At 43.6% G+C, this 17461-nt stretch overlaps 1 protein-coding gene across 1 annotated transcript in view; it reads right to left on the bottom strand.

The window, feature by feature from the left end:
* The window catches only part of UBR7 (ubiquitin protein ligase E3 component n-recognin 7), an 85199-nt gene that overhangs the window by 53269 nt on the left and 14469 nt on the right, over nucleotides 1-17461 (bottom strand). The window contains exons 4-7 of the mRNA XM_069208220.1: nucleotides 16044-16139; nucleotides 15443-15496; nucleotides 9188-9293; nucleotides 6695-6906 (exon numbers count right to left, since the gene is read on the bottom strand). Of these exons, the coding sequence (XP_069064321.1) occupies nucleotides 6695-6906; nucleotides 9188-9293; nucleotides 15443-15496; nucleotides 16044-16139 (468 nt within the window). The remainder of the gene's footprint in view (nucleotides 1-6694; nucleotides 6907-9187; nucleotides 9294-15442; nucleotides 15497-16043; nucleotides 16140-17461) is intronic.

Below are 17461 nucleotides of genomic sequence, written 5' to 3'. Positions count from 1 at the left end.
TTGAGATTAGACAAAAGGTATTTTTTCAATTATTTCGATTTTTTCTCTCCAAATTTATAATCGGATCCGTTAGGGCCTGGTGTCAAGTCCCCCGTCCAACTATTTAGAAATGTAACAAGGTTATTAGATATTTAGGCCCTAAACCGTTTAGAATTTTTTTTAACTTCCTAGAACGACCCAAAAACTTTAAAAACAGGTCATCCTCAGAGAACAGTGTTGAGGAGCTCAAATTCACCCCTTACCTGCATCTTACATTGAAGCAGTTAAAAGGCATCTGGAAGGCTCGCAAAATTATAACTGGGCCTCAACCAACAAAGGAACAACTCCAGGAGTTGCTTGTTGAGTTAGATAAGGCCCAGGCACTCCAAGAAAAAACTAATTACGAGGATGAGTCTGACAACAGTGTTCCTTGGGAGGGATCTCCTTCCAATGTCCCAGAGGGAAAGGAAAAAAGGTGCCTCTACCATATAACTGTACCTGGAGGTAAGCCAGGCTCCTCGAGGCCCACAGAGGAACTAGAGGATCCAGACTTCGAACTAGAGAAACGAGCCAGAAGGGTAGACCTTGAGATAAAATTCTTGGCCAAAGAGAAAGAAAGGGCTGAATTGGGTCTAGCACCCATGAATGGTGGCAGCAAGAAAGGAAATGCGGAGGAATCTTTCAACCCTAAAATCCCCCAAAGGGAGTGTCCCCAAATATGTTGAAGGTGATATCACGAAGTGGTTTACAGCCTTAGGGCATGTAAAACGAGAAAGCTCAAAGCCTAGCCTAAAGCATTAGGTTGGGGTTTTTGGTCCAAAAGAAAAAATAAATAAAAAAAAAAGCCTTGGAGAAAAGGACCAAAGTGCCAGAACATTGTGAGGCCTGAATCCCACTGTTGGTTCAGCCCAACTGGCCTCAGCATCCAGCCTCTTTTTGCAATAACCGATCTCCATTGAAACGCATTGGGCACCCGACACTGTTTGTCACCCGGTGCCCCCCTGAACTGCTGGTGCTGTCTTGGACCTTGCCCACTAGTCCCTTAACTCCTGGAGATTGGTCTTGTAAGTAGCTGTAGTCAACCTGTTTGCAGAACTTGTTTTTCTCCCATAGGAAAACATTGCAGAACTCAGAAATTGCACCGAATTCACTTTTTAAAGTGAAAAGAATTTCTATTTAAAAATGTACTTACCTGAACGATTTTTCTCCGATGCCTAAACATATGAAGATACTTGCTATTTTTATAAATTGGTGTGGATCTTCTTTTTTAAACCAGGGGACTCGTTAATCAACTATTGTGTGTATTTGTGGATGTCTTGCACTCCTCAGTGTTAAGCCTAAGGCTGCTCGACCACACATCCCCTAAACAGAGCACTTTGGGATCGTATAGCAAGCCCTGCCCACTCACTGGGGGACCCCTGGACCCTTTACATGTATTCCCATACCACATTAAGGCCAGCTTCCTAAGCTCCCTCACAATATAATGGGAGGATGGGCTCCTGTACACTGAGGCCAGAGACCCACCAACCTGGTGCCACTAAGAGTGGTAGTGCCTCAGCAGTACAGGGAGTTCTTGCTCACACTGACCAGTGACATCCCCCTAGCTGGGTATCTTTGTACATCTGGAGTAGGTGAACCACTTCTACTGGCCAGGTATGTCCCAGAAGGTAAGGAAGTTTTGCAACTCCTGTGTCTTTTGTCAAGCCAGTGCAAGACAGGCGGCAAACCAAAGGTCCCCTAATTTGTTTTCTAGTGGTTGGGCTCCTTTTGAAAGGGTAGGGGGATTGACATTGTTTGTCCCCTCAACACTGAGACAGCATCAGGGTACAGATTTATACTGGTAGTAGTGGATCATGCTACCACAGAGCACGTTCCAACCATGACAGAAGGTATGGGTGTTGGAGCCCGTGGCTCCTAGGGTCTTCCAGGACAAATTGATTCAACCAAACTGCATCCTTGAGAGAAAAGGGGAGGTCACCTACCTGGTGGACCTTGGCACTTCCAGGAGCTCCCACACGGTCATCCATGTGAACCACCTTAAACCCTACTATGACAGGGCTGATGTGACCATTCTGGTCACGTATAAGGGTCAGAAAGAGGAGAGTGAACCTCTACCTGACCTTCTCTCCCACAACCATGCAGATGGGGCTGTGGAGGGAGTGGTCTTCTCACACAGCCTCACTAAACAACAGCAGACTGCCTGCAGGCAAGTCAAGAGGCAGTATGATGAGCTCTTTTCTTTGACTCCTGGTCAGACTACCTGGTGTTCCCATGGACACTGGAGACAGCATGCCTGTCAAAAGCAAAATCTATAGACAGTCTGATCAAGGCAGAAAAAGAACTAGAGCTGAAGTCAACAAGGTGATGGAACCTGTGGGGATTAAGCCCTCTGAACATCCCTCTCCTAGCCCAGGGGTTATGCTTCAAACCAGAGCTGAGGTTCTGTGTGGACTACAGGGGCCTCAATGCGGTCAAGACAGATGCACATCCCATTCAGAGGACTGATGAACTTATTGACAGGCTAGGGGCAGCCACATTTCTCAGTACTTCTGATTTAACATCAGAGCACTGGCAGACTGGTTTGACCCCAGGAGCCAAAGAGAAAACAGCATTCCAAACACCAGATGAGCATTTCAAGTTCACTAATGCCATTTGGTTAAATAATGCCCTGCATTTCTAGATGATACTGCTGTCTATAGCCCCACTTGGAAGGATCTCCTGAGTGACCTTGGAAAGGTCCCGGAGGCCCTGCGGCATGCAGGACTCACTATCAAGGTCAGCAAGTGCGAGATAGGGCAGGGCACTGTTGTATACTTCGATCATCTTGGTGGTGGAGGCCAAGTTCCACCCTTAGAATCCAAAATCCAGGATGTTCTGGCCTGGGAGACTCCAGCAGCCCAGACTCCAGTCAGGGCATTTCCTGGCTTGACTGGGTACTACAGGAGGTTTGTGAATGGGTATGGCACTATTGTTGCACCCCTCACAAAAAACTCACCCCCAAGAAGCAACTTAAAAGGGTAAACTGGACAGTAAGTTGTCAAAAGGCTTTCGACACCCTGAAAGATGCACTGTGTTCAGCACCCATTCTGAAAACTCGATTGTACAAAGCAGTTCTTTGTGCAGACATGTCTGAGCATGGGATAGGAGCAGTTCTATCCCAGACCAACAACGATGGCCAGGACCAGCCTGTTGCTTTTATTAGAAGGAGGTTACTCCCCAGAGAACAGCGTTGTAGTGCCACTGAGAGGGAAGCTTTTATGTGGTTTGATCTTTGAAGAAGCAGAGACCATGCTTGTTTGGTACTTGCTTCGTTGTTTAAACTGACCAAGGCTTCTAAAACGGTTGATGCAAATGAAGGGGGGGGGGGTATGCCTCAACTGTTGAGGTGGCTAATCTCCCTACAGAGGATGGCCTTTACAGTGGTACAGGGACCTGGAACTGACCATGCCAACGCCCTTTCCAGGTTTTTCCACTTAGACAATGCAATGGAGACTCCCTTGGGAAAGGTTACTCTGAGGGAATTCAAAGACCCTGCCCTTTTTTGGTATGCAACCCTGGCTTCCCCCATACCTGGGAGTTGCCATCCCCTGCCCTGAGGCCCATTTGGCACCAGGAAAGGTGGGAAATTAGCTATGCAGGTAGTTGTGGTGCACTACCAGGCTCGTCACACCCCTAACGTGGGCAGCCTGATGTGCTGCACGAAAGAGGAGATTCACCATCTTCACAGGGTTAGGCTCACTTCCCACAGGAAGTGGTCATATAGGTGGTGTAATCACTCCAAGGGTAAGTATCCCATCGGCTACTACCCAACATTCCCCTAACACTCCCTAAATTCAGTATTTAGGTGCCACCACACCGCCCCCCCAACCCTGACACCAGAAGAACAGATTTGCCTGACTGAAAAAAAAGGAGCAGAAAAAGCACGAACCGGGGACTGCTGGTGGACTCTGGTGCAAAACCCTGCCTGCTTACCTGCTCCTGTCCTGATTATTGTGACAAGCTGACTCGTCCTGCAGCTGTGCATCCTCCAAAAGCCTCGGAGAGCCTCCAGCAATATGCCAAGCCGAGAGCGGCTTCCTTGAAGGGGGAAGAGCCACTTTCCTGCCGGAACCAACCACAACATCCAGTTTAACATTCTGCTGAACACCTGGCCCACTAATTCAGCAGTAGCTCAGGAGTGAGGTCACCGAGCTCTAGCAGGACCGTCTCCCCACCAAGTGAGACAACCCCAAGACCTACCAGAGCTCACCTGCACCAATGCCCAGGGTACCAGACCCTTGCAGCAAACAATGCTTGTTTAAATCCATATCACTTTAATGCCGCAACCAGAGACCAGCAGTCAAGGGACATCAGCATCACAGAGGCCATCACCGAGATCGGACCAGCCGCCCAGTTTTAGTCTCCTCCTTGAAGGACCACCCAAGAACTGTGGGCGCCTTGATGAAGGAGCACCAGAGGTCCAAAACCTGCTGCACCCAGGCTCCACAACAACAGTGTTCCTTTGCTCCCAGGACCCCACTGACCTAGACCCCTGCTGGCTCTTGTCACTCAAGTACCCTTCTGAAGCTTATTTCCACATGGCACCCTCTAAGGCAACCGTGCAGTGTGCAAGGCTCCCGACCTATCCAGCACCTCAGAACCCAGACGACCCAAGGTAGGTAAAAACTTAACTGCTGGTGTTTCTTGTGACCTTGTACCCCTAGCATCCTATGACCTATGCAGTAAAAGTACTATATCCAAAAGAAGTCTTTAACCATGTAAAAGTGCATTAGAGTGAATTGTTCTCTGCAAATACTGATACATTGGACCAGTAATTACCTTATTTTGAAGTTTTTCTGGTGTTGAAACATTCTATAAAAGTTATGGGTTTTTTTAAACACTGATCTCAAGTTTCTTCCCGAGTGCCACATTTATTGACTGTTCAACAAATGCTTAGCACTACCTTCTGGTAAGCCTAAGCTGCTCAACCACACTACCACAAGAGAGCATTTGGGATTATTTTAACTCCTGTAATCAAATAAGGGTCACCTGGACTATCTGTATGGTACCTCCTTACATTTGATACACTACATAGCCAGCCAGCTTCCTGCACTAGCGAATTGGCAGCAAAAACAAACATTGACATGACTGAAAAACACTTACAAATGTTGTCTAGGCACCAGCCTTCTCTATCTGTTGGTGTGGAGATGGACCTAGAAGGATTCTTGGACAGAAGTTGAGAAACTTGAGTCACCCCAGAATCTGGTTTTGGATGACCAGCCAGGCGTGCTGGTGAGATTTCTGGTGCTTTGAATTTTTGGTCTTAGTTTGGTAAAACAGCAGAAACTGTTGCAGGGTTTTTTTCAGTATCATGATCCCCTTTTTCCCCAATACAATTCACTACTGGAATTGCTCAAAAACTTTGTTTGGAGAGGTGGGTTCTGGCCTTAAAATTTCTGACCATCTTTTCCCTCATTGGTGGTGCCGCTAAAGATTCTTTTGTTTATTTTTAAATCTACGCGGGAGACTTGTTTTCCACCACTGAGCACTTCAATGGCCTCAACAGTGTCTTTATCAATGAAATCCTCATTAATTGAGCTGTTACCGTTGTCAACGATGTCACAGGCGTCACTGTTGATGTCATTGGTATGGTTTACAGCAATATTATTTCGAAAGCTGGTTTGGCACTTGCTGTTGATGGTTCCAAGGTAGGGTTTTTTTCCACTGCAACGCCAAACTGGCAGATCGATTAGTAGGCTCAAACCACACTGGTTAAGGAGATCTCTTCCCCCCCCCCCCCCATTTTCTCAGAGCGCTCTTCTGATGTCCTTTCTTGAAGACTTGAGTCTTTTTTGGTGACTTAGTTAACCCATGGTCACGTGACCTTTCCCTTTTTTTGTGACCTCACTTCATTATATGAGGAACCCTCACTATCCTCAGAGGACACATCCTCTTTAGTGTTTAATTTTTGGAGCCAAATAAATAGCCTCGCCTATCCATCTATAAAAGTCTTAGAGGAACAAAAGTATGGCAGATTTTACAATCCTTTACCTTGTGAGAAGGATGCAAACAAATACACTCCTTATGTGGATCTCCTTAATGAAGTCTTTTTTTCCCCCACAAGTTCTTAGGAGTCCTTTTCTTGTTGATTCTGGCATTATGAACGTTCGGATCTTGGCTGTTGCAAGTTAAAAGTTGCCCTTCCTGATGACAAAGCTTTAAAGGAGAAAAAACTGTTGATAAACTGAGCAGAGCTCAGGGAGAATCTCTTCACACGCGCTGTGATTTAGAAAATCTGAGGGAATTATGCCTCTGGGGGGTGTCCTAGAGGTTGCTGTTGCTTGACTGGCTGGAGTTTGATTCCTCAAACTATGTGGATACAATAATCAAATTAATGTTTCTAGCCATTATAGGCACTATGTACTTTATTTTACTGCTTTGCAGTTTTCCTCCCACTTAGACAACAGGAAATGATTCAAGCATGTTATTCTATGTTGAAAGATGACAATAATGGAGAACTTAGCCATTACACACTAATAAGAAAGCCATTACAAATCCATTACCAACCACATAGCTTAGCAATGCCCAAAGACAGAAGTCAACCCCAGACAATCCCCGGCTGATGTGCACGCTCAAATTTTGAGAATAAGCACAAGAGTTTATGTAATCTTATGCTTAGCTTGTCTTATTTGAGATTTTACCAGTCATTTAAGGTAAATTTGTTTTACTAGTTTACCTTTGATGTAGATGGGCCATTACACTGTTCTATCTCTTCCTTTATGCTAGCTTCTTTTGCCAAGTGCCCTTTGTGACCAATCTGGGAAACATTGCTGGTCAAACCTGCTCCATTCTCAATCATTGTGCTTTCTGTTTTACAGTCCTCAGTCACTTCAACCTTCAGGTCTTCACTGCTGTCATCCAGAGGAGTTACCTTGGTCACGGTTGGAACTAGAATATTGAATCAATATCATACAATTAACCAAACTGGAGATCATATATTAAGTCTAAAAGTAAAGTGATTTTTCAAACTTCTAATAGTGACATTTTCTGTTTATCAATTCTTCAAGTACAAGTCCAAACACCCAAAAAACAAAAAAAAACAACAACAACAAAAAAAACACAGTTCAGAGTGTGTTATAAAATGACCCCATAACGGACACTTTCTTGTAAGTATGTTTTTAACTAGCCAAGATTACTTTAAAAAGTCCAGAGCATATCTTTTGTACAATGCATTTTACTACTGCAGTTTCTCCATTCTGTTGCCTCCTTCAAATGAAACCTTTGTATGGAACTTGAGCCATTAAACTATCCAAAAGTCACAGATTAAGGAAAAAACGTCAGAACTTGACTATTAGAAAGTTTATTAAAGACAAGTTCCGACATCACAATGCCTGTTGCCAACAGCAAGCAACTGAACGAAAAGGCAGGCCAGGTCACGGAGCATAACTGAAGCAGCTGTTTAAAGTTACAAAATGTTGCTTTTCTTTCTTCTGATCTATTTTAATAGCTTACAATGACAAGCAGTTAGGTGGTTTATTTTTTGTACCCCTTAGATAGAAAAAAGCTAGAATCTTTCTACACATTCTGAGATAAAGCTTATTTTTTCTTACAATTTTAAACTGATTTGTATTGAACGGTTCTAATATGCTTCCAAATATATAACAGGTGATTGATATGTTTACTTTTGCAGTAGAGGTTTTATTTTTATTCATCAGGTCTGTTAACATGCTCACTCTTTCATACGAAAGAGCTACACACCAAGGTTTTAAGTGGTTTGTTGGAAAGATGATGGTGTGAGCTTGTATTATATGGGATAAAGTACCTCCTCCCCCCCCGGAACACTTAATAAGGATACTGCAAGTCATCTCCGAGTTCTGTAACCTTATAGAGGAACTCTGCTTTTAGTCTTGTTCTTCTATGTGATTATGGAACTCCTGTGACTTGCAGTATCCTTATAATGTACAGCAGGGGGTACTTTAACCCTAATAGGATGCTTTTATAAAGCAATGAGTTATGGCGACTTATGTTTGCATATGGCTAAAATGTTCACCTAGTTAGTAAACACAAAAACCCATAAAGAACTAAGTTAGTGAAGGAGCTAGCCCTGCTCTGACAGCAGCCACCCCCCAGTGTTTTTTTACATTTAAAAAGAAATGCCCATCTCTACCTTCTGCTGTACAGGGGAGGAGCGAGCATAGAAGGAGAATTATAAATCTCTGAAGTTTGATGGGTATTTTCAATGGAGGTCCTAGGGCCGCTGTTGCAGCAAGGAACTTGTATATGGGGAAGATGATCTTTAATTGTATGCTGATATAAATGGTATTTAAGTGGTATTAAACTGCAGCCAGATGGAGCCTTTATTTTTGGTCTGTGAAAAATTCTGCAGTTGCATTACACTTGTTTTTCAGTTGGTGGTCTACACACTTCTGTGGTCGAGTTTAGCAAATAATGAAGATTATGACAAGTAGCACTCTGGAACAACGTTTTTTTCTTAAGCTTAGTTTACAAGAGGGTAGACATTTATTATTTTCTCATTAATGCAGCCATGCTCAGGGTTACGTCTAAGAATATTCAGTGGTATTTTAAGTCATGTGATGTTAACTGGAGTATTAAACAGGATTATCAGAAGAGCAAAGTATGTGACCAGGGCAGTAGGACTACTTTCAGTGATGCAACATCATCCTAAACAGCTGACAGATTGTGCTGCTGTCAGTACAGAATAGGATTACAGAAGCTGCAGCAGATTGTCCGAGGCTTTAAATAAATGATAATGTGTGTCAGTTGGGATTGTCTTAAATATTGACCTCTACCCTCCGATACGCAAGCAGCAACAGACTGATAACTGCCAATGTTTGATGCTAAACAACCAGGGCTAAGTGCATGGTTATTGCCATTCGCATAGCTTTCGGTGACAAAGTTAACTAATAGGGGTCCTAGGCTACTTTTAGAATGTATGCAAAACACTGATGATTTAAAGATTCATATGAAATGTCTTAATTTAAGCTTAGGCTTAGGATGGGAATGAAGCCACATTCTCTCTCTATGGGACACAACACACCCCAAACTTGGAAAAACGTCCATCAGATGTATCTCGATATATCGTTGAAAAGCACACAATTATCTCCCCAACCACATTATTGCAGGTCATTCCAACAAAAGGGCCAAAAAAAAAAAAAAAAAAGTCATATTCAAAAACTAATATTGGATAACTTAACACCATTTTATTTACCTGACAGATGAGCAGCGTAGGCCCAAAGAAATGGGCAAAGCTTCATGCAGGCCGGGCAGACCATCTCCTGAAATTCCATATTCTCCTCTGGTGATGCACCTAGGTGCTGCCAAAACATTTATATTGTCACTTAATGCACATCACATGTACGCCAAAATCTACGATTAATCTTCGCTAAAATAAGAACAAAGATATGATGAAAAAGATTTGTTGGGCTACCTTCATAAAACGGTTAAAAACTGAGCACCACACTTAAGAAGTGCTTCTCTATTCTACCACAAGTTGCCTTTTTGTCTTCAAACCACTAGGAATTAAAGCAACTAGGGGAATATTAGCTACCTTATGTAAAGAAGGGGGAAATGACATCTTCAATTAAATGATCTCCATTTTCTTAACCGAAGCTGTAAACTCATGAAAGAATAAAAGCGAATGAATAATTGCCAGGACAGCAATATCCTTTTTTATTTTTAAATAAACACACTAGAATTTTGACGTGTTAAGAATCAAAATATCGTAACGGTGACAACTAACAGAAAAGATGTTAGTTTCAGATTCAAGAGAACTGAAAAACAACCAGTAGCAGTTTAATCACCTCCACAAATGAGGTAAGGCTCAAATTAACTGGTGTGATGGGTAAAAGAAAAGGAGGATAGTCAAAAAGACAAACCAGTTAGTATCATATTTGTAAGCCGTGTACATTTCCTCCTGTGAATACTGAAGCACTCTCCTTTTAAGAAGGTTAGGGGGATAGTAATGCTGCATCAGCTACCAAGCCCCACATTTCTGTAAGAGCAGTTGAAGTTGAGCAGAGCACAGAAACTGTTGACACAGGACTACCAATCCAGTGTAACATCAGCACTGAAGTAATTGTAAAGGCCTGAAGAAAGTGGTTTGGACCAAGAAAAAAATAAAAATAAAAAAATAATGTACCTGTAAGTCCCATGTAAAGTGGTATCTCTATACCCAGGGCCTGTACATTAAATGCTACTAGTGGGCCTGCAGCGCTGCTTGCGCCACCCACTGAAGTACCTTCCAAATCGGTTTTCAGGCCTGCTAGCACAGGGCCTGTGTGCAGAGTTTTCTGCTACAGGAACCTGGCATCTAAATTTACTTGCCAGGCCCAGAACTCCCCTTTTATTACATGTAAGTCACCCCTAAGGTAGGCTCTAGCTAGCCTGTCCTGGTAGTGGCAAACAGCCTATATGGTTTCTCACTGCTGTGAGTGTTGCCTTCTAGTAGGATTGCATTGGAAATGCCTTTCCTTATGTGTAGGGGGGTATTGTCTGATTTACGAGGGGTAGCGTAGGCACGTTTGGTATGGTTGTAACGGTAGTGAGAAATGCTGCTTGCTGATGTAGGTGGATATTTTACCATTACAGAAATGTCACTTCTAGAAAGTGAGCATTTCTCTGTGCGTATGACTCTGGTGTTTTGCAGCTGGACTCCAATCCACATCTGGGCAGAGTGACAGCTGGGCTTTATGCATACTTTTCAGACAGCCTGTACACAAGGAGGGTGGAAGTGTCACAGAGGTGCATCTGCATAGTCTTCCTGGGCTGAGAGAAGAGAGAGGCTGGGGCACACTTGCATTTGTAAAGGCTGTGCCATGGCCTCACACAATAGGGTCGTTTACCCCTAACATTTGGTGCCTGTGCTGGAGGAGAGAGGGGGCATTCAGGGAACCAGTTGTAACTGGTTGGAACCTCCTCTCACCTGTGAAACACACTGTAAACTGAGTATAAGTAGAGGGGATTTCCCCCCACAATTTAGACATTCTTAGGACATCTTCAGGACACAGAACACTATTGAATGGACTCACCAGGACCCCACCTTGGACTGTTGCTGCTGTGCTGACCTGTGACCTCCTAGGTCACTAGGAGGAACTGCCACCATCTTCATCCCTTGAGCTGGCCTGTTGTTGGGGCCTGCTAACCCTGTGATTCTCCCCCGCCCCCTCCCCCTTCTGTCTCCACGGGCAGGGTGCCGTGTCCCCTGACCCCTGCAATACAAAGCACGAGGCATGGTTCTCTTCTGCACATACAGCACCTGGAAAGCACTCTTCTGTGGCCCCCCCACACTTTTCCGCAAAGTCACGGTGAAGGAGATTCACTGCCGCAACCCCGGGCACAATGAAGTTGCCCCAGCGCTCCTAAGCGCGGCCCAGGAGGAGTTTGCGCACCAGGATCAGGTGCGGAGAGAGGGAGCCACTGGGCTCAGGAGAGTTCACCTTGCGCCTTCTCACCCGTCTCCCTGCATTAGGGAGCCAGCAGCAGCACAACCCCCCCCCCCCCCACCACATCTTCAGAGGAACTAGAGGCAGGAAGGGAGTCCTCAACGGAGGCTCCCGCCTCCCTTCCAGCACCTGAGATTGTGGGTTTGCGCATCGCTATGTCTCATCTCCACCCCCCCCTCCCCTTTGCAGGGTCTTGATTCTTCAACCCTCTTTATCGAGAGGCCCATAGTGGCCCGTGAAGGGGAACCCAACTGCGCACGGGTCCCAGGAGGGGCCCGATAGAAACGGAGAGGGTGTGTGCCACCCCCCTAACCCTGATATAAACAGCCAACCTTATGTTGCAGAATTCTGAGTACTTACGTGTTGTATTGTGACTACTACTTAGTCTTGCAGAGTATTAGTAACTGGTGTAACGTTCTGACAACTCTGGCATGTAATGTTTGGTCTAAATATGTTTTGTGCAGTACAGTTTATTTTTACATAGCTCAGTGTTGTGTGTACTTTGTGATGTATATATTGCGTCACGTGTGGTGAGTGCAAATGCTTTACACATTGCCGTGTTAGGTCTGACTGCTCGTGCTAAGCTACCAAGGGGTAGCAGGGGTTATCTTGGACGTGTAACCCACTTGCCCTGACTTGAGTGGGTGGGTTCTGCCTGACTTGGGTGCATGCCCTAGCCAACCAGAAACCCCATTACTGCAAAAAAAAAAAAAAAAAAAAAAAAAAAAAAAAAAAAAAAAAAAGGGGGGGGGGTGGGGGGGGGGGGGGGGCAGAGGGAACCTTGAAAGATGTCACATCAGCTAGGAGCCTATAGGCCTAATGACCAAAGAGCCAGACCAAGCAATATGTTGGGGACTGAAGGCACCATTACAGGGTTGAAAAGGTTAGAAGTATCTAGATACTTCTCCTGCAGTTTTCACTGGGAGCAGAAATTGTTCCCAGGCGTCTCAAACTTTCTGGATTAGATGTTGCTGAGTGAAAGGCCTGTTAATTTAACAATGACAAAGGACGACGCACCCCCAACAACGGAGATTCTCAAGGTCTGCTATGACATGGCAAAAGTAACAAGTCTGAACCCAAGGGGACACGTTTCGAATACGACATTTCTGCATTTTAGAGGTATAGCCACTAAAAACAAAGAAAGAATCCAAGGCCTGGTCACAACACAGACCTTTTCATGACAGATGAAGCCTGTAGACATTGCAAATGACATGAACATTTGTAAAATCACCCCAGAACAGCCTATATCAGGGTGATTATTATGAAGGAGGCAGTAGACCTGATGTCATGGTGTACTTAGTCATGTTTATCTAGACTGTGAAACTGAAAGGATGTAAAGGTGCACAGAGAGGGCCCATAAGGTACAAAAGTAGAGCTCTACACATTGACACATCTTAATGCTGAATGTGAAGGGGCTTAATGCTTCACACAGGTCCAGAGTACAAGCAAAGTGAAAGCATTACAAAAATTGCAGCTGATGAGGTAATGCGTAAGTAAGTTTACATCTAAATTGGTTGATGGATAATTCCTCTCCAGAAACAAAATCAGTATTCCTGTTCCACAATACTTTTTTATTTGATGCATCCAACGAGCAGCTTAAGAGGATAGATACTAATTAGTAAATGGAACGAATAGGGAGACCGCTATAATATTGTTGCATTTTACACCCCCAATTTGCTAGGGGTAAGTTCCGACTGAGGTTATGTAGTAAAACAGCACTTTGAGAGGGTGAGAGTCCAGCGGCATATTGGTTATATGAAGACCACTACAAGATAGAATCTTGGGGAACTCTGAGCTTCTCTATTCAGATGTTTGAGGGGCTATAGGTTTGCAGTTGCACAGTACGCTTTTCCTGACAAACTTAATATTCTCATGACAGCGCTGTCCCACAAAGACTCTGGAAACACCAGTCACAATGGAACCCCGATGAGCTACTAAGAACGTGAAGAACAACTCTGCTCTGGATTCGGACTGATTTTGCAGCAAATTCTACAGGACATTCCAATCATAACTGGTCCACAGGATTACAGATCAGTATGGTTCCTTCTGGAACACAGGCGCAGCAATGTCCTCAATGATGGCGATAAACTAAATGGTGATTTACAAGCAGGGAAACGTTGAAACAGTAGGTGATTGTTAAAGAAGCATCACCCTCTCTAATGTACACAGTAAAACTTACATGAATGTTTTCACCAACAGATTTAACTCCCTGCTGCTAGTTAGTCAATTCAGACTAAATTGGGCTTTTTAAAGGCAAGCAGAACTTTGGTCATATTAGATACCTGCCTCACCTTGTGAAGAAGGTTGCTAATAAAAAGGAATAGTGATCTTACTAAATTGAGATAAGACCCCTGACAGGGTAATGTGATCATTCCTATCTAAAGGGAGATGTAATGCTTTGGCCTCGGGGGGAACATTACATTTAGACAATGACAACTTCTTAAACACCAAATATGACCGTGAACAAAATATGACTAAGGCAGTTTTGATAGTTAGGATTGCTAGCAGTGCTCTTCATTGCTGGTTAGGACCATAGAACCAGCAGATACTGAGAAGAAATATAAAGCAGTGACGTCTTGTCGGATGGATTTTCCTTCTCAAATATTCATGCTTCCAAAGCAGCGTATCCAAAACAGCCATCAGATATACTGTCCTCTGCAGTTAGTCCAGCTACTTGTTTTTCATAAGAACCCCAGGATATGGGAATCTCCTCAGTAGCAGACTGCAGCACTCCTCGTTTTGTTCTTGCTTAGTTCACCTGGGGACTCTGCTACTGGGGAGATTCCCCTATCATTGGGTTCTTACAAAAGAAAAAAAAGAAAAAAAAAAAGTGGGCTAACTGCAGACGACAATATATCCGACTTTAATACTTCTATGAGACCGAACTGATGTTTATAAGGAAAAGGAAGGCGGAGTTCAGAGAATTTTGAGGAATACAGATTGCATTAAGAATCCACACAGAACTCCAGCATCATATTATGGAATATTTGAAAGCAACTTCAGTACAGCGGATACGATAACATGGCAAAGAATCTCCATGGGAAAAGAATAAATTAGGTCTACTTAAAAGAAAACATATCAAGGGAGACAAACTACATCTAAGCCCTGCCTGAAGAAGTGCAGTGAGTGTGAAACGTGTTGACTTTTTTGGGGGAACTCCTGTTTTGCTATATTAGAAAGACTGATTTGGAAGCATGAGTATTTGAAAATAAAAAGCCACAAGAAAATACATCCCATGCAAAATAAAAAACAGTTATGTGCGCAAGGAAACAAATTAAACCATTGCTCCCGCAAGAAGCAGCTCCCTGCTTGTGGGAGCAATGCCAGCTCCAGCAGGATGCCAGGAGCAGGCTAGGACAGCGGTGGGCCTTGAGGCTCCCCCTGCGGTCCTGTCACTCAATCACTCTCTCTTTGGAGAGAGAGATTGCTCTTTTAATGGTCACTGTATGCAATGATTTCACAGCGTCAAATTAGCAAGATGTTTGGTTTGAACGTAATAGTAAAGTTTTGACAGACAGCAGAACACGGTCACTTTCTGGCCTAACGGTAAAGCTCTTGCACTGTCACTCAGTAGGCTAAAGGTTCAAATCACTCTATCTCATGGCAGTGTATCGGATTATTTGCCAGTGTTTTAACTGTTGAACATTCCTGGTGACAACACTGAAGTCTTTCCCTTCAAAATCCCACACACACACAAAACAGTGACTAGCAAAAGGCATGGCTTCAGTCTATTAAAATAAGACAAATGTAGTGGCAAGCTTGTACCAGTGACTGGTGACCAGTCGAGAAGAGATTTTACAACCTGCCTCGGTTTAGGTTGGTTTTAAATATTTACAACAAAGTCATTAAGGAAACTTAAATCCTGTTGGGCCATGGTGTGCTTTCAACCCGTCAGAATATCTGTACTATTCATATTGTTTTTACAACAGTTGGCTGCTTCAAAGTGCCAAACCCAGCCTTTAGTTGTATATGCCACACCAATAAAACCAAACGTATCAAAAGGCGGACACTATTATATTTACCCTTTCATGGAACCAGTCTTCACAAACCACACACTGGATCATCTCATCTGGAGTCTGCAAGTACAAAGAATCAAATATCATTTAACCAGAGTCTGTAGGCTGTCTGCATTGAGTAGTGTGCATTCTAATGCAGAAATATTTGTAAACAGTTGAACTGAGTGTGTGAGAAGCTTTACCAAAAACAAAACAGGTCTTGCTATGAAATTCCCCAAATATCAATGGATAAAAGCTTGACTAACAATCAGAACTCCTAGTTTTATGTGCATCTCTACTCTTGTGATTCATGGAACGAGGGACACACACTAAAGCGTTAAACTACCGAAGGTTGCTGAATATACAACTTTTAAAGCTGCAGTGTGGTAGAACCTTACATCCCCAGACCAAAAAAAAAAAAAAAAAGTCACTGATTTGGCCAGAGCATTCACACTTGCATCTAATCCCGCTCCAAAAATTCAAGGAAGCAAAGAGTGGATATGTTGCATACACGGATATGGTTTGAACTTTTTATTACTGTAACAGGTGAAAGATCTGTTCAGTATCCTCTATGTTGAGCTAAACACCCAGACAAATCAATCTAGCTTGGGCTGTGTGAGAATCTTACCTCATCTTCTGGATCTGGATACGGTCTCTTGCAAGTACAATACAGACCAAAGAAGTTGTCATCATATTTATTGAGTATATTTACTCTGTCTTTGTCCTGAAACACAAAATGTCTGTTTGTAACAGCAATTGAGGTTTATATTTCTAAGCTACCATACATTCTTCACACACTGGAGAAGGGGACTGTTAAATGTGATCAACTATACAATGTACACAAATTGCGAAATTTCAAGTCTGCGTTCGCCATAGATGGAAAAATCATTGAAAGGATATACTTAAAATGGGTTCGCCCCTTCTTTAAATTAACCTCCACCATCTAAGAACTGGAGGCCCTCTTTCAGCAATCATAATTTGATATCTTTAAATAAGCTAGTTAATGTAGCAATTACGTGGAGAGGCTAATCTCTACTTTTATCAGTTATGGAACCTGGCACACTTTTCTAAAATCTATTGTTATGGCACACTTAAGCGTATTCCAAACATAAATGGTCAACCACTGCTGGCTGTGTTAACTCAGGACCAGATGGTACCAACTCATTGTACCAAAGGCTATCCAACTATTTTAACCTAAAAAGTATATTGACTTAAGTCGCTAAACTGCTTTATATTATCAATTATAATTCAAATATGCATCCCGAGCGAAAGGCCGCCAGTAGGGTGCTATTAAAGATATATACAGATAGCATGCCCAGCAATAGCAAAAACATGATTTTACAGTAAATTAAAAATCTACTGTCACAGGAAAAACTCCATTCTTAAAGCTGCAACTTCTACATGCCAGTGTGAGGCTGTACTTTGGGAGATAATGGTTTGATGCCAACACTTGTAAGTCAAATTTCTTCTGACTCGAAATCAACAAAAAAAAGACCTGCAGGACAGGAGTTAACGCCTGAGTGAGAATTTTGGGTGGAAAGTGATTTCCCTTACTAATGTTCCAACCCGGTCTTCCAACCACTTAATCTAGCAAGCAAATTGCACAATTTAACAGGTATGTCTGTGTGATCTATAACTGAAGAGTGTGGGGGGGGGGGCGGCGAACTGGCCGGTGCAAGCTTGGGTTTAAATATTCTTCAAAGAAGAAGTGCAAGCGAATACCTTAAACTCTACAACGCGCTGGACGGCGTGACAATATCCTCTGTGCTACCTCAGCAGTGCAGAGGACATCAATCGATTATTCACGTGGGGTTGCAAGGGAACATCCGGTGCTCACGCCAGAGGCTTCACCGGTGTGGGTACTTGAAAAGGCAAGAAATCAAATTTGCGTCAGCCCAGCGCACAGATTCACACGAGCAGCAGCTAAGAACAGTGCCACGCGCACTTGATAGTATATCTTGGGGCTCCACTTCTGCAAGCAAGGGGGGGGAGGGGGGGGCGGGGGGGTGTCTAACACCCCCAACATATTCCCACACACTGGAAAGA

The sequence above is a fragment of the Pleurodeles waltl genome, chromosome 9 (genome assembly GCF_031143425.1).
Source record: "Pleurodeles waltl isolate 20211129_DDA chromosome 9, aPleWal1.hap1.20221129, whole genome shotgun sequence".
NCBI lineage: Eukaryota > Metazoa > Chordata > Amphibia > Caudata > Salamandridae > Pleurodeles > Pleurodeles waltl.
The sequence above is the reverse complement of the archived record's forward strand: the minus strand, read 5'-3'. Positions and strand labels throughout refer to the sequence as shown.